Below are 21,290 nucleotides of genomic sequence, written 5' to 3'. Positions count from 1 at the left end.
AAAGCTGTAGAAAATGTGAGAATGAATGTACAGTGAGAGATAAATCAGCATCTACTCCCTGGTCTTTAAATGCTAGAGTGCCATGGTACAAAAGGAAAATGTTAAGCATTTGAAAATTGTGTGACTTTCCCCATTTGTCTCATATTCTCTCTCTAATCCCTTGTCTTGCTCATCCTTGGAACTTAATAAGGAATTAAGTCCTCAGCGTCAGGCATTGAATTTAAAGGTGATAGGAATTATTTCCATCCAGCCCACACTTCCTAGGAGAGTCATACTCAGTCCAGTTTGTGGGGACAGCTCTCCCTGCTCGTTTGCCTGGTGTGTGGGTGCCCTCCCAATGATTGTACTCTCAACTCTAGGATGTCACTTGCCAGCCTTGCACCCTCTAACTCCCTATCTTATCTACCTAATTTTTTCAACACTTTCTTGATGGATGAAATAAGATTCAAAATAAATTTTCTATTTGCATTCTAATTATTGCTGGTTAATAGCATATTGTTTTCCTAATTCCATAGATGTCTGTGAATTGATTTAGGGCTAGAGGATATTCTCACAAGGGATGTTCCTTTAGAAGGAAGGCGGAGAGTGAAGGAAAGATGGTGAGCATGTGTATTCATTCACACGTCTCACAACTGCATCCCAAAACTTCATTATCAAACTGAGTCAAGTGATCAAGGTTAGAATTGGTAGTCTCAGGAACTGTGTTGAGGAGATTGACTGTCAAGGTCTTTGCTTATTAATTCCCACAGGAATAACCAATGTTATGTAAGGCTTGACTAATACTCTGAAAGCCAGTATCACAGGGCACACAATTTTAATGAAAAGTACTTGGGTAGATGTTTTTGCCTCATAAATAAAAGATGTAATCTTTGTATTTGCTGTAAATCTGATCTGTTTCTATGGAAAATTGGGCCCATGTAAAAATTGAATCAGCAGAAAGGGAAATGGAGAGGTAATGACTTTGTGTCATTTGTCAAATCTGCATTTACTTTTGGCACAGTTAAAGCTAAGAATCTCAGAAATATTTTTTTTCTCTAAGTCTGACCTCACCTCACTGTCTCCTACTATGTTTTCTGAAGCTTTATGCATCCTTACAGTAAAGTGGAAATATTAATCACCAGCTTTCTGGAGTAGGAAGAGAAGGAGAAGGGAAAGAGAGAAACATCAAATGAGATTTGGGTTTGAACAGAAGCAATTATTATAGAAATTTATTACTAAACTTTTCCAAAATGGATCGGAATATGGCTGATGTGTTAAGACGAAGTCTATGATGTAATAAGCATAACTTTTCCCAGCAGAGCTCAAATCATAGGGCCTCAGGCTGGCAAGGAGGCTAAAAATCACTTAATCCAGTCACCCCTCTGATGCTTTAATCCGCTCTTCCTCACCCACTCCTGCCCCAGGCAAGTGGACTACTATTTTAAGCCCAAGTGAGGGCCTCCCATGAAAGAAAAATCGCTACTTCTTGAGGCAGCCTGTGAATCTCTGCACAACTGTATTAGAAAATACATTTTCATATGATATTTGACCTTCTCCCTCTGACTTATTTCACTTTGCAAAATACCGTAAGATTTCCTTCATTAAGTAGTAGATAGTAACAACAATAAACAAACACATACAGACAGAGATTGGATTGGTGGTTACCAGAGGGGAAGGGGGAAGGGAGGAGGGCGAAAGGGATAATTCGGCACATGTGTGTGGTGATGGGTTGTAATTAGTATTTGGGTGGTGAACATGATGTAATCTATGCAGAAATAGAAGTATAATGATGTACGCCTGAAATTTATACAATGTTATAAACCAATGTTACTGCAATAAACAAAAAATTAAAAATAAATACATAAATAGAAAAAAAGAAAATACATTTTCATATTAAAATCAAATCTATTTCTCACGTGTTCTTCCACTCATTCACCTGTGGTAGGCGCGGAGTGTTATAGGACTAACAAATCAGACCTGGTCCACCCTCTCTGGGAATTTACAGTCTAGCAGGGCTAAAGGTTTGAAAATTAGAAGTAGAATTGGTACCCCACAGAGAAGAATGAGAGCTGCAGAAGCCGGTGATCAGGAGCTCAGAGTCTGGATGCCAGAGACGGCCTCTCGATATTCCTGAAGGATGAGGAGGCGTTAGCCAGGCCAACGTAAATTCTTCCCCCTTGGGCCACGAAGGATTGGCCTAACGCCTTTCCAAATGACAGCCCTCCAGATATTTGAAGACAAGCTTTCTCTCTCTCTCCAGTCTTGTTTTATCCTAACATCCAAGTTGCATTGCTATTCTTCATTTGACATGGCATTAAATATATTCAACATTTTAACATTATACTTTATAAAGTGTATCACCCAGAAACGAAAATTCCAGATGAAACTCGAATAGCCTTGAATAAAATGGGATCATCATCTCTTTCTTTTAAGTTGTAATTCTTTTGATGCAGCCTAATAAATTAACTCTCAGTAAGCACATTATTGACCCTGAGTGTCTTTATTACCAATTAAAATTCTTAATAAAATTTTTAATATGTGTTCTTGTTAAGCAGTACCTCTCATATTTTACCAGTAGTTGTTTTTGGACCCTACTGTAAAATCATACATGTCACCTATTATCATTTTATCACCTATTAGGTCCATTCTTTCAGGTTGTCGGAACCTTTTTGGGAATCTAATGTTGACTTCTAATTAATGTGCTGCTTTTCCAGAGATGTTAAGTTTGGCCAGTATTTTCTCTATGATTTCATGTAAATCCTGTTGCACAGGACAGGGAAATCAAGCACATGGCCCTCCACTGATGACCTCCAGTGAGGTAGAATGGGATACTGGGTGAGGAAAATTAACCAATTACAAATCTTCCTAATTATGCTATCACCGAGCTCATATCTACTTCTCAATTTTTGTATAATCTTGAAAGTGAGGGATAATATTTGTTAGATAAATAGTTCCTTTAAAAAATAGACAGTGCTTTATGTCTTAGTCAGTTTGGGCTGCTGTAATAAAACCATAAGCTGGGCGGTTTATGAACAACATAAATGTGTTTCTCACAGTTCTGGAGGCTGGTAGTCCAAGGTCAGGGAGCCAGGAAGGTCAGGATCTGGTGAGAGCCCTCTTCTGGTTTGTAGACTTGCAGATGGTGACATCTTGTTGTCTCCTCATATGGTGCAAAGAGAGTAAGCTAGCGCTCTGTCTCTTCTTATACGGGCGCTAATCCTGTTCATGAGGGCTCCACTTTCATGATCAGTTACCTCCCAAAGGCCCCGTCTCCAAATACCATCACATTGGGAATTAGGTTTCAACATAAGAATTTAGGGGGGACACAGATGTTCAGTCCATAACACTCTAGTAGCTGGATATAGCTAGCTGCTCACAACAAAATGTTGTTTTCCTTATGACGCTCTTTAATATCTAAGATCTCAGGAAGGCATTACAAGAAAAATGAAATACGCCATTTCTGCTAGGGGTACACACTGAGGGAGGAGGCCTGTGTAAATATTAAAAGGTGAGACTGTGAGACAAGTATTTATGAAGATGTAGGCCAAGAAACAATTCGTATCTTTTTCTATTTAGTTTTTGAAGTTATGGATTTTATGTATTTATTTTATTTTTAAAATATTGTATTTTCAATATTATATTTTATGTTTTATTTTTAAATTTTTTATTATGGTGCTATGGGCTGAATGGTGTCTCCCTGAATTCATATGTTTTAGTCCTAACCCCCAGTACCTCAGAATGTGGCTGTATTAGGAGACAGGGCCTTTAAAGAGGTGGTTAAGTTTAAATGAGGGCATTAGGGTGGGCCTAATCCAATCTTACTGATGTCCTTATTATTTGGACACAAAAAGACACCAGGGATGGGTGTGCACAGAGAAAAGAACATGTGAGCACACAGTAAGAAGACGGCCATTTGCAAGTCAAGGAAAGAGACCTCACAAGAAACCAAACCTGCCAACACCTTGACCTTTAACTTCTAGGCTTCAGAGCTGTGAAAAAATACATTTCTGTTGTTTAAGACACCCAGTGTGTGTTGTTTTGTTATGCAGCCCTAGCAAACTAATATATATGGGATATTGTATATTAGATGCAATTAAAGAGAACATTGTGGGGCCAGCTCGGTGGTGTAGTGGTTAAGTTTGCACACTGTGCTTCGGTGGCCTGGGGTTCTCGGGTTTGGACCCCGGGCGTGGGCATACACACTGCTCATCAAGCCATGCTGTGGCGGCATCCCATATATAAAATAGAGGAAGATTGGCACAGATGTTAGCTCAGGGACAATCTTCCTCACACACAAAAAAAGAGAGAACATTGTAATGAAACCCATAAAGCCATCATCCACCCTCAACAATTATCAACTCCTGGGCAAGCTGGTTTCATTTGTACTCCCACCTACTCCCCCACAACTGAATTATGAAGGAAATTCGAGACACTATATAATTATATTCATACGTATTTTAGCATGTATTTCTAAAAGAAAGAACTCTGTTTAGAAACATAACCACAGTACAAATATCACACCTAAAAAATTATCAATGCTTCTTTAATATCATAAAATATATAGTCTATTGTTTACATTTCTGATTATTTCCTCTTGTAATATAATTCATAGCCCCCCCCCATCCCCATATTTCTCTTTTTCTCTCTTGTTTTTCCTTGCAGTTTATTTGTAGGAAAAACTGGGTTGGTCGTCTTGTAGTTTTCACACAGTCTAAATTTTGCTCACTGCGTTACTGGGTGTAGTTTAACGGGTTCTTCCATTCTGTTAATTTTTCTGTAAATTATTAGAATCTAGCAGGTTGATAGAATTCGGATGTGGTTTTGTTGTCAAGATGCTTCATAGGTGGTAGTGTGTTCTTCCATCAGGAGGCATAGATTGTCTCTCTTTTAATGATATTAACAGTTAATAATTAGATCCCTTAGGACTTCCAAAATCTTATATTCTAATTACATTATATTTTCATCATTTACTACCTCTAAAACCTCTGTAAAGAAAAACTTCCTTTCATCTACCATTTGGTTTCCATGTTAGTTGGTAATTTTCCTATTTGACAGAAGCAACAGTAGAACTCTATATTGATAAACAAATTGCATTGGATAAAAACTTGATGAAAGAGGAATTAGAGATAAAATTAAAACATTAAAAAATGATATACACATTTTGCCTAACTGATTTATATGGCATAAATAGGTACTCTGAAATTGTTACTTCATGCCAGCTCCTGGCAAATAGCAGAACGGTTCAGGAGTTCATTGGATTGACTTCTGTTTTAAAAAAATCATATTCTTAGATTTTACCCATCTATACTGCTTTCACCTGTTAATTGAAATTATCACCATTGACAGCACTTATGCTTCCTTTCCTTTCTGACTGCACTTGTATTATTATCATGATAATGACATTTTTTACTTCTACAATGAAGTTTCTTGCTAAAATATCTCTGAAGATCTCGCCTATATTGCAAATAAAATACTGAAAAGCCTAGCACCCTTCTTTTGTCTGGAATTATATACCCTTTGATTCTTATTTGATTTTTCCCTGCTTTACCCAGAAGCAAGACCTCAAAACTCTCTTTATTAGTCTGCGTATGTGTCCCTTAGTAAAGAAGAGTAAGTTGTATCTGATGACTCTGAATTTAAAACAATGCAATCAGAATTAAATGTAAGTCATATTAACAAAAAATAAATATGACTTTTTAGACTTTTGAGAACATGAAGTCAGTCAGTGGGCTTGTCTATGTCTGACTCAAGTGAGGAGAAGTCCTGGAGGGAAGATAAGCTGTGCTAACCCAGGTAATGGGGAGACTGAGGTAGCTCACTAGGTTGTTGCCCAGGATAACACAGAACTCTTTGTGAATATGCTGCATATTATATTATTATGTCTCATTTAGATTTCCACATTTTAGAGAGAATTGGAAAAACTAGAGTATACCAAAAAATAGCAACAACAATGACTAAATAAAAATATAACCTAAAAAAAGGATAAAGTTATTTCTTCCTGAGGAAAGAACCAGAGGAAACTTGACATTCTTCGATTTTGTTTTTGAAGGTTTGTCATTGTGAAGTCTCTAACCTTCTTCCTTCTAGTCTCCAGTGCATAGAACTCTGTGGAAGCCCGAGGGAATCTCAGAGTATGGCTAGGAGTCCTTGAATCCATGTCTACCAATAATTGTCTAAAATGGCATTATGCCTCATACATACATATGCTACAGTGTTTCAAAGATGTATAGATGTAGTTGTGGGCAGTAAAATGTAAAATCACACAAATGTGTTATTAAATTCATAGTTTATTTTTTTGGTCATCGTGTATTTCTCAGATTCGGGGGTGGTGGTTGTGAAATTTTTTTTCAGCTTAAGGAGGCTCTCATGGGGAAACCACTGATATGGCATGAGAGAAAATCATGCTCCATTGCCAGGTGAAGTAATGAAGTTGACCCTTAAGGCGAGTTGGACCAAATCTGCAGATTCCTAGAGTTTGGCCTGGAGCCTACTGTTCTCACAGTAGAGTGGAGAAATGAAGACCTTCTGACTGCAGCTGCCACCTACTTCTGCCATTGACTGTACCTGTGGCGTGAGACTGGTCCAACGCCACTCTGCCATACCCAGGAGCCAAGAGGAAGAATGGGGCTGTAAACAGCTTCACCACCACTGAAGACATCTTGCCTTGCTTTCCTTCAATTCAGATGGAGTACTTTGGGAAGTGATTCTATAGGGCTTCTCTCATCTCACATGCACTGCAGACTCTCTAAGTCATCATGGCGGTTCTTCCTAATAAGTGGCGATTAACCTCATGATTCTTCTTGAGAATGTACAGACATCACTACCAACCGGTTGGAGTTGGCATGTCAGTTGAAACCAGTTTCCCATCCCCAATGCAGATATTCCATCGAGAATGTAGACCATAAACGATCACACCATGGATCAACTTAGGAAGGGCCTGATATCTGGCTTAGCTAAGAATGAGAGGGGTAATAACAAACAAGACAACATTCAACAGAGGAGGAGGTGTGATTTACAGTCCTCCGAGAATGGATATGTAATTTCTATCTCAGGAGATCTTTAAAAATAGAATATAATCATCTATTTCGGCACAGAACTACCTGAAGGCAGGGACCTGATTTAAATACCTTCTCCATCTTATAATTTTCCTGGTGCTTTGATTTCATAAACTGTTTTAAGCTTCCTTATTTTAATTGAAACCATCAGTGCTTTGGTTTGGTGTTTTGCTACTGAATTTTATTACTTCTCCCTATGGCTAATTGACTCCCTGGATGTCGTTGTACATTCTATGAACAGATATGAAAATGACATCTGGGAGAGTGTTACATTTCTCCTATTTTTAAGAGGCGAAATCTAACTTTAAACTGCTTTTTTAGTTATTGATTTTGGGCAAGTTTTTAGTAAGTTATTGTAGTAGTTCCCATTATTTTTTCTTAATTTTTCAGGCTCCTGAAAAATTAATCAGATTAATTTAAACATGAAGAATTTTCTGAATAAAGTACTCCATACATAGCTAGCAGTACATTAAATTTTCACAGTTTTTCTCAGATACTTGTTCTAGAAATTAGGACTTTAATTCTCTGTGCATTAATCTCTGATTTTTCTACTAATTTAACAAGGTTGCTGATTATTCAAACAAAAGTCTTAAGATATGTAGTCTTTTGTAATTTCGAATATTACCTCTGTGCTTGCAGCCATTTCCTGTTTACAAAAGTAAACCAGATTTTTAAATCAGAATACCGTGAAAATGTTAATATAATTTTGGAATTAATAAATTTTGTGTTATCTACATAACTTTCTTCATAGGTGAGTGGAACTATTTAAGATGTATTGTAAACAATTAAGTACTTTTTCATGTTTTGAAATTTCACTTCTTTGCTCTTAATGGACTTCTGGATGAAAGGGCAATTTTAAAACCTTCATTAAGATACATTAACAATAACATCAGTTATTAAAACCATATGTTAAAAATATCCATAATTATATACCACTCTGTAGTGAAGACCAACCTAATATAATGAATTATTATTATTATTATTAATTTTACTATTTCTTGCCAGACTAGGATAGACAAGAATTTTTTTCAGCTTTATTGGGGTACAAGTGACAAAAAATATATATATATACTTAAAGTGTATAACGTGATTTGATATACATATACATTGTGAAATATTTACCACAATCAAGTTAATTAACATATCCATGACCTCACATAGTTACCTTTTTGCTTGTGTGTGGGGTGAGAGTGCTTAAGATTTACTTTCTTAGCAAATTTCAAGTATACAATACAGTATTATTAACTCTAGTTACCATGCCATACATTAGATCCTCCGAACTTATGCATCATTTTTTTTTTTTTTTTTTTTGTGAGGAATATCAGCCCTGAGCTAACATCCTGCTGAATCTTCCTCTTTTTTGCTGAGGAAGGCCGGCTCCGAGCCACCATCTATTGCCAATCCTCCTCCTTTTTTTTCCCCCCCCAAAGTCCCCCAAGATAGTTGCATGTCATAGTTGCACATCCCTCCAGCTGCTGTACGTGGGACACGGCCTCAGCATGGCGGGAGAAGTGGTGCGTCGGTGTGCGCCCGGGATCCGAACCCGGGCCGGCAGCAGCGGAGCGCGCGCACTTAACCGTTAAGCCACGGGGCCAGCCCGAGAACTTATGCATCTTATAACCACCATTCTGTTTCTGTTTCTATGAGTTAAACTTTATTGTTTTTTTTAGATTTCACCACATAGAAGTGATATTGTACAGTATTTGTCTTTAGCTTATTTCACTTAGCATAATTATGGCTGAATAATATATATATCACATTTTCTTTATCCATTCATCCACCAATAGACACGTAGGTTGTTTCCATATCTTGGCTATTGTGAATAATGCTGCAGTGAACACGGGAGTGCAGATATCTCTTTAAGATACTGATTTCATTTCCTTCAGATATGTACCCAGAAGTGAGATTTCTGGATCATATAGTAGTTCTATTTTTAATTTTTTGAGGAACCTCCTTAATGTTTTCCATAATAGTTGTACCAATTTACATTCCCACCAACAGTGCACAAGCGTTCCCTTTTCTCTATATCTTCTCTAACACTTATCTTTTCTCTTTTTGATAATAGCATCCTAACAAGTGTGAGGTGATATCTCATTGTGGTTTTGATTTACATTTCCCTGAAGATTGGTGATGTTGAGCACCTTTTCGTGTACCTGTTGGCCATTTGTATGTCTTTTTTGGAAAACTGTGTATTCAGGTCCTTTGCTCATTTTTTAATCAGAGTATTTATTTTTTTGGTATTGAATTGTATGAGTTCCTTGTATATTTTAGATGTTAACCCCTTATCAGATATATGGTTTGCAAATATTTTCTCCTACTCTGTATTTTGCCTTTTCATTTCTTTTTTTTTTTTTTTAATTTTATTTATTTATTTATTTTTCCCCCAAAGCCCCAGTAGATAGTTGTATGTCATAGCTGCACATCCTTCCAGTTGCTCTATGTGGGACACGGCCTCAGCATGGCCAGAGAAGCTGTGCGTCAGTGCGCGCCCGGGATCCGAACCCGGGCCGCCAGCAGTGGAGCGCGCGCACTTAACCACTAAGCCACAGGGCTGGCCCTGCGTTTTCGTTTCATTGCTGGTTTTCTTTGCTGTACAGCTTTTCAGTTTGATGTAGTACCACCTGTTTTTTTTTTTTTTTTTTTTTTTGCTTTTATTGTCATATCCAAAAAATCATTGCCCAGACCAGTATCAAGGAACGTTTTCCCTGTTTTCTTCTAGGAGTTTTACGGTTTCAGGTCTTACATTTAAGTCTTGAATCCATTTCAAGTTAGTTTTTATGAGTTGTGTAAGATAGGGTCCAGTTTCATTCTTTTGCATGCAGATATCCAAATTTCCCAGCACCATTTGTTGAAGAGACTATCCTTTCCCCATTGTGTGTTCTTAGTGCCCTTGTCAAAGATTATTTAGCCATATATGTGTTGGTTTATTTCTGTGCTTTCTATTCTGTTCCATTTGTCTATGTGTCTGTTTTTATGCCAATACCATACTGTTTTGATTACTATAGCTTTGTAATATAGTTTGAAATCAGGAAGTGTGATGCCTCCAGCTTTGTTCTTTCTCGAGATTGCTTTGGCTATTCAGGATCTTTTGTGGTTCCATACTAATTTAGGATTGTTTTTGTACTTCTGTGAAAAATGCCGTAGGAATTTTCATAGGGCTTGCATTGAATCTGTAGATTGCTTTGAGTAGTATGGACATTTAAAAGATATTAATTTTTCCAATCCAGGAACACAGGATATCTTTCCATTTATTTCTTCCTCTTCAGTTTCTTTCATCAGTGTCTTGCAGTTTTCAGTGTACAGATCTTTCACCTCCTTGGTTAAATTTAATCCTAAGCATTTTATTGTTTTTGATGCCATCGTAAATGATACTGCTTGCTTAATTTCTCTTTCAGATAGTTCATTGTTAATGTACAGAAATGCAACTCATTGTTGTATGTTGATTTTGTATCCTGCAACTTTACTGAATTCGTTGATTAGTTCTAACAGTTTTCTGGCAGAGTCTTTATGTTTACCATATTTAATATCATATCTGAAAATAGAGAAAATTTTACTTCTTCCTTGCCAACTTGGGTGCCCTTTTTTTCTTTTTCATACCTAATTGATCTGGCTAGGACTTGCAGTGCTTCGTTGAATAGAAGTGGTGCGAGTAGACATCCTTATCTTGTTTATTTGAGATCTTTCTCGTTTCTTAATGTAGGTGTTTATCACTATGAACTTGGCTCTTAGAACTACTTTTGTTACATCCAATAAGTTTTAGTATGCTGTGTTTCCCTTTTTATTTATCTCAGTATATTTTTAAATTTCCCTTTTGATTTCTTCTTTGACCCATTGGTTTTCAGAAGTGTTTTGTCTAATTTCCATGTATTTGTGAATTTTTCAGCTTTTCTCCTGTTATTAATTTTTAATTTTATACCATTGTGGTTAAAAAAGATACTTGATATGATTTCAATCTTTGTAAATTTGTTAAGGCTTGTTTTGTGACCTAACATATGATCTATCCTGGAGAATATTTCTTGTGCATTTGAGAAGAATGTATATTCTGCTGCTATTGGATGAAATATTGTGTGTGTGTCTGTTAGGTCCATTTGATCTAAAGCATGGGTCAAGTCCTTTATTTCCATATGATTTTCTCTCTGGATGGTCTATTCATTGTTGAAAGTGGTATAATGAAGTCCTGTACTATTATCGCATTGCTCTCTATTTCTGCCTTCAGATCTGTTAGTATTTGCTTAATATATTTTATTTAAAACATTTTAGATAAAAATATTAAATATATCTGATGTTGGGTATATATATATATATTTATAATTGTTATATCTTCTTGATGAATTGACCTCTTTATCATTATGTAATGACCCTCTTTGTCTCTTGTTATCTTTTTTTGACTTAGAGTGTACTTTGTCTGATGTAAGTATAGCTACCCCTACTCTCTTTTGATTTCCATTTGCATGGAATTTCTTTTTACATCTCTTCAGTTTGAACGTATATGTGTCCTTAAAACTGAAGTGAGTCCCTTGTAGGCAGCATATAGTTAGTCTTATTTTTTATTCATTCAGCGACCTTGTCTTTTGACTGGAGAATTTAATGCATTTACATTTAAAGTAATTATTGATAGATAAGGACTTACTATAGCCATCTTATTAATTTTTTTGTGGCTGCTTTGTAGTTCCTTTGTTTCTTTCTTCTTATCTTGCTGTCTTCCTTTGTGATATGATGATTTTCCATAGTGGTGTCCTTTGCATCCTGTCTGTTTATCTTTTGTGTATCTACTGTAGGTTTTTGCTTTGTGGTTACCATGAGGCTAACATAAAACGTCTTATAGTTATAACAGTCTATTTTAAGCTTATAACCACCTAACTTCAGTCACATAAAAAACTCAATGTTTTTACTCCCTCCTCCAACACGTTTTATGTTTTTATTTAACAGTTTTCATGTTTTTATATTGTATATTAATTAAGAAATTATTGTATCTATAGTTCTTTTTAATACTTTTGTCTTCTAATGTTTATACTAGAGTTAACAGATTTATACACCACCATTACATTATAGAGTATTCTGAATTTGACTATATACTTACCTTTACCAATGAGTTTTATATTTTCATGTTTCCAAGTTACTAATTAGTGTCCTTGCATTTCAGCTTGAAGAGCTCCCTTTAGTATTTCTTGTAAGGCAGGTCTAATGGTAATAAACTCCCTCAGCTTTTGTTTGTGTATGAAATTCTTTATCTATGAAAATTCTGTGTATGAAATTCTTTATTCCTGAGGACAGCTTGGCAGGTTTTTTCTTTTTCTTTCCACACTTTGATGGTATCATCTCATTGTCTCCTGTCTTGCAAGGTGTCTGCTGGAAAATTCGCTGATAGACTTATGCGGCTTCCCTTGTATGGGAGGAATTTTTTTCTCAGGGGAGTTTTATCAATATCTACAGACTGAGTAATGTATAAATGAAAATAGAAACTGACATGATATGTTTCCTCCCAGTGCCGTCCCTCTGGCCAACTTATTATCCACTTGCTGAAGCATCTATCTACTCTTGAGGCTCCACCCCATGGAAATTTGTTTTAATAACACATTCAAGTTGTGTATGTTGGAGTAGCTTCTCTCTGAAGAAAAAAAGCTGAAATTCCACTGGCGGTTAGGAAAGCCCTTTCTGACCCCCTGAGTGAAAAACTCTGGTTGTTTTCTTTGTCCTGATATTGGCCTTGAATAGTATAATATCTTCTACCAGTCCTGGTCATTAGATGTTTGGGCTACTGAGTGTCCTCATTTCTGCCTTTGATAGCCAGCAATTCTTTAGTATTATTTAGTCCCATAAGTAGACATTAAGCTCTGTGTGTCAGCTCCTGAAAACAAGGTTCTAAACATAGCCATTGTCTTCAAGGATTTCGCTATCCAAAAGGAAAAACAGGCGTAAAGTGAACTAAAAAGTAATGTGTAAGTGTTATAAGAATGGTGTGATCACAGAGCAGGTATCATCCGGTCATTGTGGGGTGTGTGCTTATGTTTCTAGCATCCTAGATGTTGGAAAGTTTTACCACTCTTAAAACGTTTGTGCTGGGGTTCATGGTTGATACTGTTTTATAAGCTGTCTGTGTTGTGTTAACTGTGTTTAGTTAATGTTTTCAGGGAGAGACATTGTTTCACCTTCACTTTATCCCGGACAACAGATTAATGAGGTATTTTGTCAAGAGTAGCAGCAGTATCATTTGAGGGTTTGATAGGTGCAGGCTGCTGAGCTGTGTGTTGAGGGCTGCAGAGTCATAAAGCACGGTTCCTCCTTTGAAAGCTACGGTCTTCTCAGGGAAGAAACATTTAGAGGACAAATACGACACGGCAGCAACTTAAATTTCTGCAGGACACTCTAGTTTTTAATGCGCCTTCACATTTACTCTTTATGATAACCCTGTAAGGCAGGTTACTGTAAAAATTTACTTTGTGGATAACATTAGTGGCTTCCCATAATTGCACTAGTGTGGCAGAGACAGCCCTCAAAGCCACCTGACTTTAATCTACAGCACCTCCTGCCTCAACATAGTTGAACTGAGTAGTTCATGTGGAAGTCAGAGAACAAGGCCTCACGAGCCCCATCCAGACGCCAAGGAGTATATCAGGATCTGGTGTGCAGCGAAGCAGTGGGATCTGGGCTGGGCCAAGACCAGATGCTGAGCAAAGAGCAGAAAACCAAAAGTCTGAGTTGAGAAAAGCCCAAGAAGCAGAATCTGAAGGGAAATCTGAGGGGAGAGCTGTTAGGGATTTTGTGAGGAGACAAGGCAGGACACCTGGGAATTTGTGAGGGCAGCTTTCAGCCTAGCCCGATTGCAAAGTCCCTTTAGAAGGCTGAGTCCCTTCGCTGCTGGTCTTCAAGGCACATAGCATTCTGAACCTAAATTTTAACAGGAATAGTAAGGTGTAAGGAAGTTTATTTGTACTTTTCATGGATTACGCAGTCACATGTTCATGTAAGGCTGGGCCTATTTCATATATTTTATTTCCAAGATGTATATTTTAGAACCTCACTTTTTGAACTGCACACGTTGATGAAATGTTTTGTATCTGCTACATTTCCACATGCTGCTAGTTGTTACGCTGTTGGACAGAATGGTAAACATGGTTTCTTTTTTTAAAAAAATATTTTTAAAGTAATACATGGATATGTAAAAAATATTCAAAGTGTTCAGAAAGTAAAAAATGAAAAGTAAAAGTATCTTCCCCTGCCTTCCTCTCAACCTCTGTCTCTTTCGCCAATGGCATCCACTATTAAAACTTTCTTTTCTCTCCTTTCAGGAAAAGAAAAATGTGTCCATCAAAATTTTATATGTATATGCTTTTTATAAATTACAAAAATTGACTATACTAGTTATGCTACTTTACATCATTTTTTTTAAATTAAAACTCTCTCTTGGATATCTTGAAGCAACAATACATTTAGCTCTAACTCCCTGTTTAAAAGGTTGCCTGGGGGGGCCATCCCCATGGCTTAGCGGTTAAGTGCATGAGCTCCACTACTGGTGGCCCGTGTTCGGATCCCGGACGCGCACCGAAGCACTGCTTGTCTGGCCATGCTGAGACGGCGTCCCACATACAGCAACTAGAAGGGTGTGCAACTATGACATACAACTATCTACCGGGGCTTTGGGGAGGAAAAGGGAAAAAAGGAGGAGGATTGGCAATAGATGTTATCTCAGGGCTGGTCATCCTCGGCAAAAAGAGGAGGACTGGCATGGATGTTAGCTCACGGCTCATCTTCCTCACAAAAAAAAAAAAAAAAGAAAAAAGGTTGCCTACCGTTCCCTTGTTTGGAAATGGAATTTATCAGTTACCTATCTAGGCTTTTACATTGTTTACAATTTTTTTGCTATGCAAACAGTGCTGTGGTATATAGAGCCATTGTTTTGTATGTTTGTAGGGAAGATTCCTAGCAGTGCAATCGCTGGATCAAGGGATAAGAACATCACCTCTTCAAGAGGACTCCTGAATGGTCCTCCATGACAAGTGCTGTTTCTAAGTGAGGAGGGAGTAGGGAATCTGACGTGAGGGTAGGACAGAAACAATAAAGACTGGAAGGAAAGGGAACCAGAGATAAAATAAAGGTGAAGGAACTCTGGCTGTGAGACAAGATGGTAAATATTTGTATCAAAAGTCTTGAAGGTGGCCTTTAAGTTTAATCAGTACTGTTCCTCCTGGGAGTATTTAAGAGGAAGGTTTTAAATGTCAGGGTATTTTATTGCACGATAAAAGTATGTATATATTTTTATAACTGCTATTGTGTTTAGTTTTATTATAAAGATATTACATATTTATTATATATAGTTTGGAAAATGCAAGAAAGTGTAATGGAGAAAACAGATTTCACCCATACTCAGAGAAGACCAATATTACTATTTTAATCTCTTATTTCTGTATATGCATTAGTTTTTACGTAGTTGAGATCATATTGTATATACATGTATTTATATCCAAACTTTCCTTTGCTTACCGTCTTGATCTTGTTGATTTTATTTTCTTTCATTATTCTTTACCTGCTTTCTTTTTTTAGGTAATAGAAACCTAACATTGTTTTGGAATGAATTTGGATGCCAGAATAACAAGGACATGGAGAAATCTTTAGATTCTATTCAGTATCAAAGAAGACAAGCCATGGCCATCCCATTCATCATTCAGTGTGGTGAGTGTTGAATTCCATTGTAATGAGCAAACGTTTAGTGAGTTCCTAACATGCAAGTCATTGTGTTAAAAAATGAGGCATGAGGGAGACAAAGCTGGGTAAGACAGTTCTCTTTTTGTTTTTTTTTGTGAGGCAGACTAGCCCTGAGCTAACATCCGTTGCCAATCCTCCTCTTTTTGCTGAGGAAGATTGGCCCTGGGCTAATATCCATACCCATCTTCCTCTACTTTATATGGGACACCACCACAGCATGGCTTGACAAATGGTGTGTCAGTCCGTGCCTGGGATCCGAACCTGCGAAACCCGGGCTGCTGAAGCGGGGCACGTGAACTTAACTGCTAGGCCACCGGGCCGGCCCCCCAGAGTTCTCGCTTTCAAAGAGGTTAGAGTCTAGGAGAGTGGTTAAGATAAGTGTGAAAATAATTGCAATAGAGGTGAACATAAGGTAAATGATGTAAAAGAGGCATAAAGTTCTTTGAGGGTAAACAAAGAAAGGGAGGAGGAGGAAGTTGAGGCAAGGCCTCGTGACAGAGGTAGCCTTTGCCATAGTCATTTTTTTAAAATAGGATTTTCGTAGAGATGTAGCAGGAGTTGTGTGTTATCAAGTGTACACTTCAGCTAGAATTTCTGTGGTAGATTAATAGAAACTGTCATTTTTCTACTTTTAATACCTAGCACTTTGTTAAATGTGTAGTAGGTACTTAGTAATTGACTACTGAATGAATGAGTGATGAATACATAATGAAAGACAAAAATGTTAGGTTAAGTAAACATGTTAGAGGGCCTTGAATGCCAGGATAAGGAGTTTTTACCGTGATAAGCAGAGGAGAGGCAGTGTGAGTTTTTCAGTAGGAGAATAACGCCTTTGAAGCACTGAACACTTACTGTGTGCCTCGGATACATCTTCTAGCCCCTGTGTAAAGGGTTAGAGAATGAAAGGCACTCTACCATCTGCAAGGAATCTGCCATCCAGTGAAGAAGGCAGACAAGCAGAAAAGCACACGGTGGTGTGTCAAATGCGGCGGTTATTTACACAGTGCCAGGGGAACACCTGCCGGACCTTGGGCATGGGGTCGTCCAAAGAGGACCTGCCTGGTCAGGTGTAACTCGTAGTAAGGTTGCTCTGGCAGCTCCGTGAAGGCTGATCTAGAGGAGGGCTAGAGCAGAGACTAGTGGCATAATCCAGGTTCAGGTGAGAAATTGTAAATGTCTGAGTGAAGCCGTGGCAGTGAGATTTAAGAGGAACATACATGACAGGTATTTAGAAGGTAAAATTGAGAAAATTGATGGCTGTATGCAGCAACTTATTGGATGAAAATAATAATGACTAAAAATTACTGTGTTTTTGATGTGTGCAAGGTACTGCCAGAATCCAATCTCCAGTACCTGAGAGCTGTATGAAATTGGGCAAATTCCTTAACTTCTCTAAGCCTCAGTTTCCTTATTTATAAAATGAGGTTAGTATTTGTGACCACATCATACAGTTTTGTGAAAATGAAATGAATTAGCGTATGTAAAGTTTGCTAAGTGCTTAGGATAGTGTATTAGGGTTCTCCAGAGAAACAGAACCAGTAGGATAGATAGATAGATGTTTATTTATTTATTATAGGGAATTGGCTCACATGATTATGGAGGTAACAAGTCCCAAGATCTTCAGTCAGCAAGCTAGAGACCCAGGAGAGCCAATGATCAATTCCAGTTTGAGTCTGAAGGCCTGAGAACCAGGAGACCCACTGATATAGTTTCAACGTGAATGTTGACAGGCTCCATGTACAGGAAGAGCCAATGTTTTAGTTTGACTCTGAAGGCAGGAAAATACTGATGTCCCAGCTCAAGACAGTCAGGAAGGAGAAGTTCCTTTTTACTTGCAAGAGGCTAAGCCTTTTTGTCCTATTCAGGCCTTCAACTGATGGGATGAGGCCCACCCACATTGAGGAGGGCAGTCTGCTTTACTAAGTCTACTGATTCAAATGTTAATCTCAGGGGCCGGCCTGGTGGCATAGCAGTTAAGTTCATGCACTCCACTTCAGTGGCCCAGGGTTCACCACTTTGGATCTTGGGCAAGGACCTACTCGCCGCTCATCAAGCCGTGCTGAGGCAGCGTCCCACATACAGCAACTAGAAGTATGTGCAACTATGACATACAACTATCTACTGGGGCTTTGGGGAGAAAAAAGGGGAAAAGGATGAAGATTGGCAACAGATGTTAGCTCAGGGCCAATCTTCCTCAAAAAAAAAAGACTCTCTCATTAAAAAAAAAAAAAAGCTGTCAATTTAAAAAACAAATGTTGATCTCATCCAGAACACCTTCACAGACACACTCAGAATAATGTTTGACCAAATATGTGGGCACCTCATGGCCCAGTCAAATTGACATATAAAATTACCATCACAGATAATGTCTAGCAGTGTTGGTTTTTATCATTATTATTATGTCATTTAATTCTCAATAACTCTTTTCGGTAAGTACTAACATGAATCTCTTTTTACAGATGATGATACTGAAACATAAAGAAGTAATTTGTCCAAGATCATAGAGTAGTAAGTGGTGGAGCTGTCGAGGTTCTTAACCACTGTGCAAACTGCCTCTATCTTAGATGAACAGAGAGAAGTGTTTACTTAAGAGCCATTAGAGTGTGTCTGGAGGGAATCCAGGATTAAAGTTGAGAATAGCCTGCAGAGAGTACAGTGCCTTGGCCCTAGAGGCAGGGAGGCACTGAAAGGGAGAAATGGACAAAGAAGTCAGCAACTGTAGACTGTAGAGTGGGATAAGAGGAGGGGAAAAGTGAAGAACAAGGAACTGTGTTCAGAGAGCTTGGCTTTCCTTGTTATGTTAGCCATGTGGTTGGAGATGGAAAGCCCTGTTGTCAGCAGATAGATAACAGGTCAGAGAAAATGGAAGTCAAGTCACTGGAAGTCTCCATGTGGTTTAAGAAGAGGTAGAGAGGGACGACCTATTACTGAAGATTCTTTTGGCAGAAAGTAGCAGAAACCAACTGGAAAGAACTTAAGCAATAATAATAATAATGATAACAATAACAAAAATACTAATAATTTATTGGTGGTGTCCTGGGGGAGCTCATAGAATTCTAGACTATTTGTGCCATCAAATATGATGGTATGTGATCAAGAATTCGCTTGTCTTTGAATCGAAAGCTCCTCCTTTTGGAACATGCAACCTGACATCTTACTGTGATACATTCACATCTTAATGTGGCCTCTCTTGTGTGTGATTTTGTTTTGATTATCAGATCTTTGCCTTAAATGGAGAGTCTTGCCTTCCTCTACAAATTATCAGGAAAAAGAATTTTTTGACATCTGGATTTGCGCTAATAATCCTAACCTCTTGGAAAACAGGTAGTTTTTGATAGTTTTCTAAAATTCTTTATCCATTTTCAATTCCTAAATTATGTATGTAAGAAACTGGAGAATGTCAGTTTTAGCTTAGTAGCTATCATCCCTTCAAACTTTTTCTGGCCCCTTGCCACCTGTGGAAAGGTATTTCGTTAGTGTGCTTTTTCATCAAGATAAAAGAGAACTGGATGTAATTGTTGGCAAACGTTGTGGTGTGCAGGAGACCATGACCCGGTGTTTAGGAGTTCTGCCTTCCAGTTCATTTTCACACAGTATGCGACCTTATCATACAGGAGTCTAATCCAGAGGGTCTCCAGGGGCACTAAACTGTTAGACCATGTGCTTTTTCTATTTAAAGCATATATTGATTTCATTGCTTGTGCTCTTGGAGGAAGAGGTTCAGACTAAAACAGAAAAAAGACTGATTAAATATTGATGAATGTCAGTGTTATTACAAGCCCTTTTAGACTTACATTCTTTTCCTTGGTGGGAAGAGAGTGAGTACTCCCCTTTAGCAAAGGCACCCCTAAGTCAGGCATTGCTTTTCCACAGAGTTTGTTCTAAGTCCTTTGGCCTGGATAAGTGGATCAATATTGCTAATACAGACATTAGGGTAATAATTCCTATTTGCGTATTTTTATCCAGCCTTGAAAAAAGAAAAGAGCAAATAAAAAAAATAAAAAAGAAGAAAATATTCAGAAACTGCTACTAAAACCCCTTCCACCTGGAGTCCCCAGGTTAATCATATTTGGAGACTAAGGAAAAATGTCAGTGGTGACAAGGGCCCTTAGATTTCACATGGCCCAGTGGTTTTACAATCTCCCCTTCTTGGTTTGTGGAGCCTGTTTTGTATTTTTTCCAAATAAAATTTGTCTCAGACCCCAAATATATAAAATAGATAAATACAGAACTGTCCTGATTGAATTGGAGGCTGGGAATCTGGGGGCCAAAGGTATCCACTTCTCATTGCTGTTCCCGACTCTGCAGAAAGCCTGGAGCTCCAGGGAGCGTGACTACAAGCATGAATCTAGTCTCACTTCTTCCTTTTAGAGAAGTGAAAACTAAAGCCCAAATGGGGCTAAGAAACCTGTTCCTGATGTCGCTGGCCAAGGTCTTCTGATGCCTAACCTGACTTGGAACTGAAATATCTCTCAAATAGGAACAAAGTGTTGCCTCAGTTTCTATATGAAGAATAGTCTGATATGTAGTGTTGTCATTGTCATTGTCATTATTTTCACCCAAGTGCTGTTTAACAGAAGTTTGTTGTTGTCGTTTTTTCAATTTCTGTGTGGAAAGGCTTGTGCTTGGAAATGTAAATAAAATTGGTCCAAGTCCTCATCCCTCAACAAAAAAAAAGAATAGTTAATGCTATTGATCACTTACTGTGAGCTAAGAACTTTTCATACAGAGTAGGGTAGCGTTTAGAGTTCAGACCGTGGGCCCAGACTGCCTGGGTTTGACTCCTGACTTCATCAGCCATGAAACCATGGACAAATGGTATAACCTCTCTTTAACTCAGCTTCCCGTCACCTAGAATGAAGTGTAATAATAGTACCTTTGGCATCTTTTCTGGGTCCAGCTGAGCCCCTTGTAAGGACAATCTGCCAAGTCCTTGATCACTAGGGACCTCTTGATAACAAGCCAGGAGAATTTAGGCCCCTCCCCACAGATCTAACCATATATCTATGACTTCTTAGACCAGTCTTAGGAATTGTTGAACCCACAGAACTGAGAATCTGTCCTCTATAGCTTCCTTTGTCTCTGGCTCACCACTGCCCTTGAACTGGCACACTCTCACCCTCTTCTACTTGAACGGTGGTGACGCCATCACAGAGCCTTGTAAAATTAGTTTCAAAGCTGCATTAATTCTGTCTCTTTTACACAGCAAAACACTTGTGACGACAGGCAAGATAAATTTAGCCATGTTGACAGAAAATTGATGGACCTGAAAAGCCTAAAATGCAAAAAAATCTTCTTATATTTATAATTTCTTAAGTCTTTGATTCTTTAAATATACTGACGTAATTTTGACCATCTGTATTTCATTTCCACTGAGAAGATTAGGACAAAAAATTTGCTTAGAGTGACAGCAAGAATATTTAGGGGAGATGTAAAGAAAAACTCCTGATTACTGGGGCACTTACTTAAGAGTTGACACTTCCTTTGTGGGAGATCATTAACAGGGATGTAGATAGGAAGATTACCCGGGGAAGAGAAATTGATCTGATGACC

The 21,290-nt window shown here is 38.0% G+C and overlaps 1 protein-coding gene across 1 annotated transcript in view; it reads left to right on the top strand.

The window, feature by feature from the left end:
- Positions 1 to 21,290, top strand: part of MORC1 (MORC family CW-type zinc finger 1) — a 162,797-nt gene that overhangs the window by 69,138 nt on the left and 72,369 nt on the right. The window contains exons 16-17 of the mRNA XM_058556516.1: positions 15,576 to 15,704; positions 18,956 to 19,061. Coding sequence (XP_058412499.1) covers positions 15,576 to 15,704; positions 18,956 to 19,061 — 235 coding nt within the window. The remainder of the gene's footprint in view (positions 1 to 15,575; positions 15,705 to 18,955; positions 19,062 to 21,290) is intronic.

This window comes from Diceros bicornis, chromosome 15 (assembly GCF_020826845.1).
Source record: "Diceros bicornis minor isolate mBicDic1 chromosome 15, mDicBic1.mat.cur, whole genome shotgun sequence".
Lineage (NCBI taxonomy): Eukaryota > Metazoa > Chordata > Mammalia > Perissodactyla > Rhinocerotidae > Diceros > Diceros bicornis.
The sequence above is the reverse complement of the archived record's forward strand: the minus strand, read 5'-3'. Positions and strand labels throughout refer to the sequence as shown.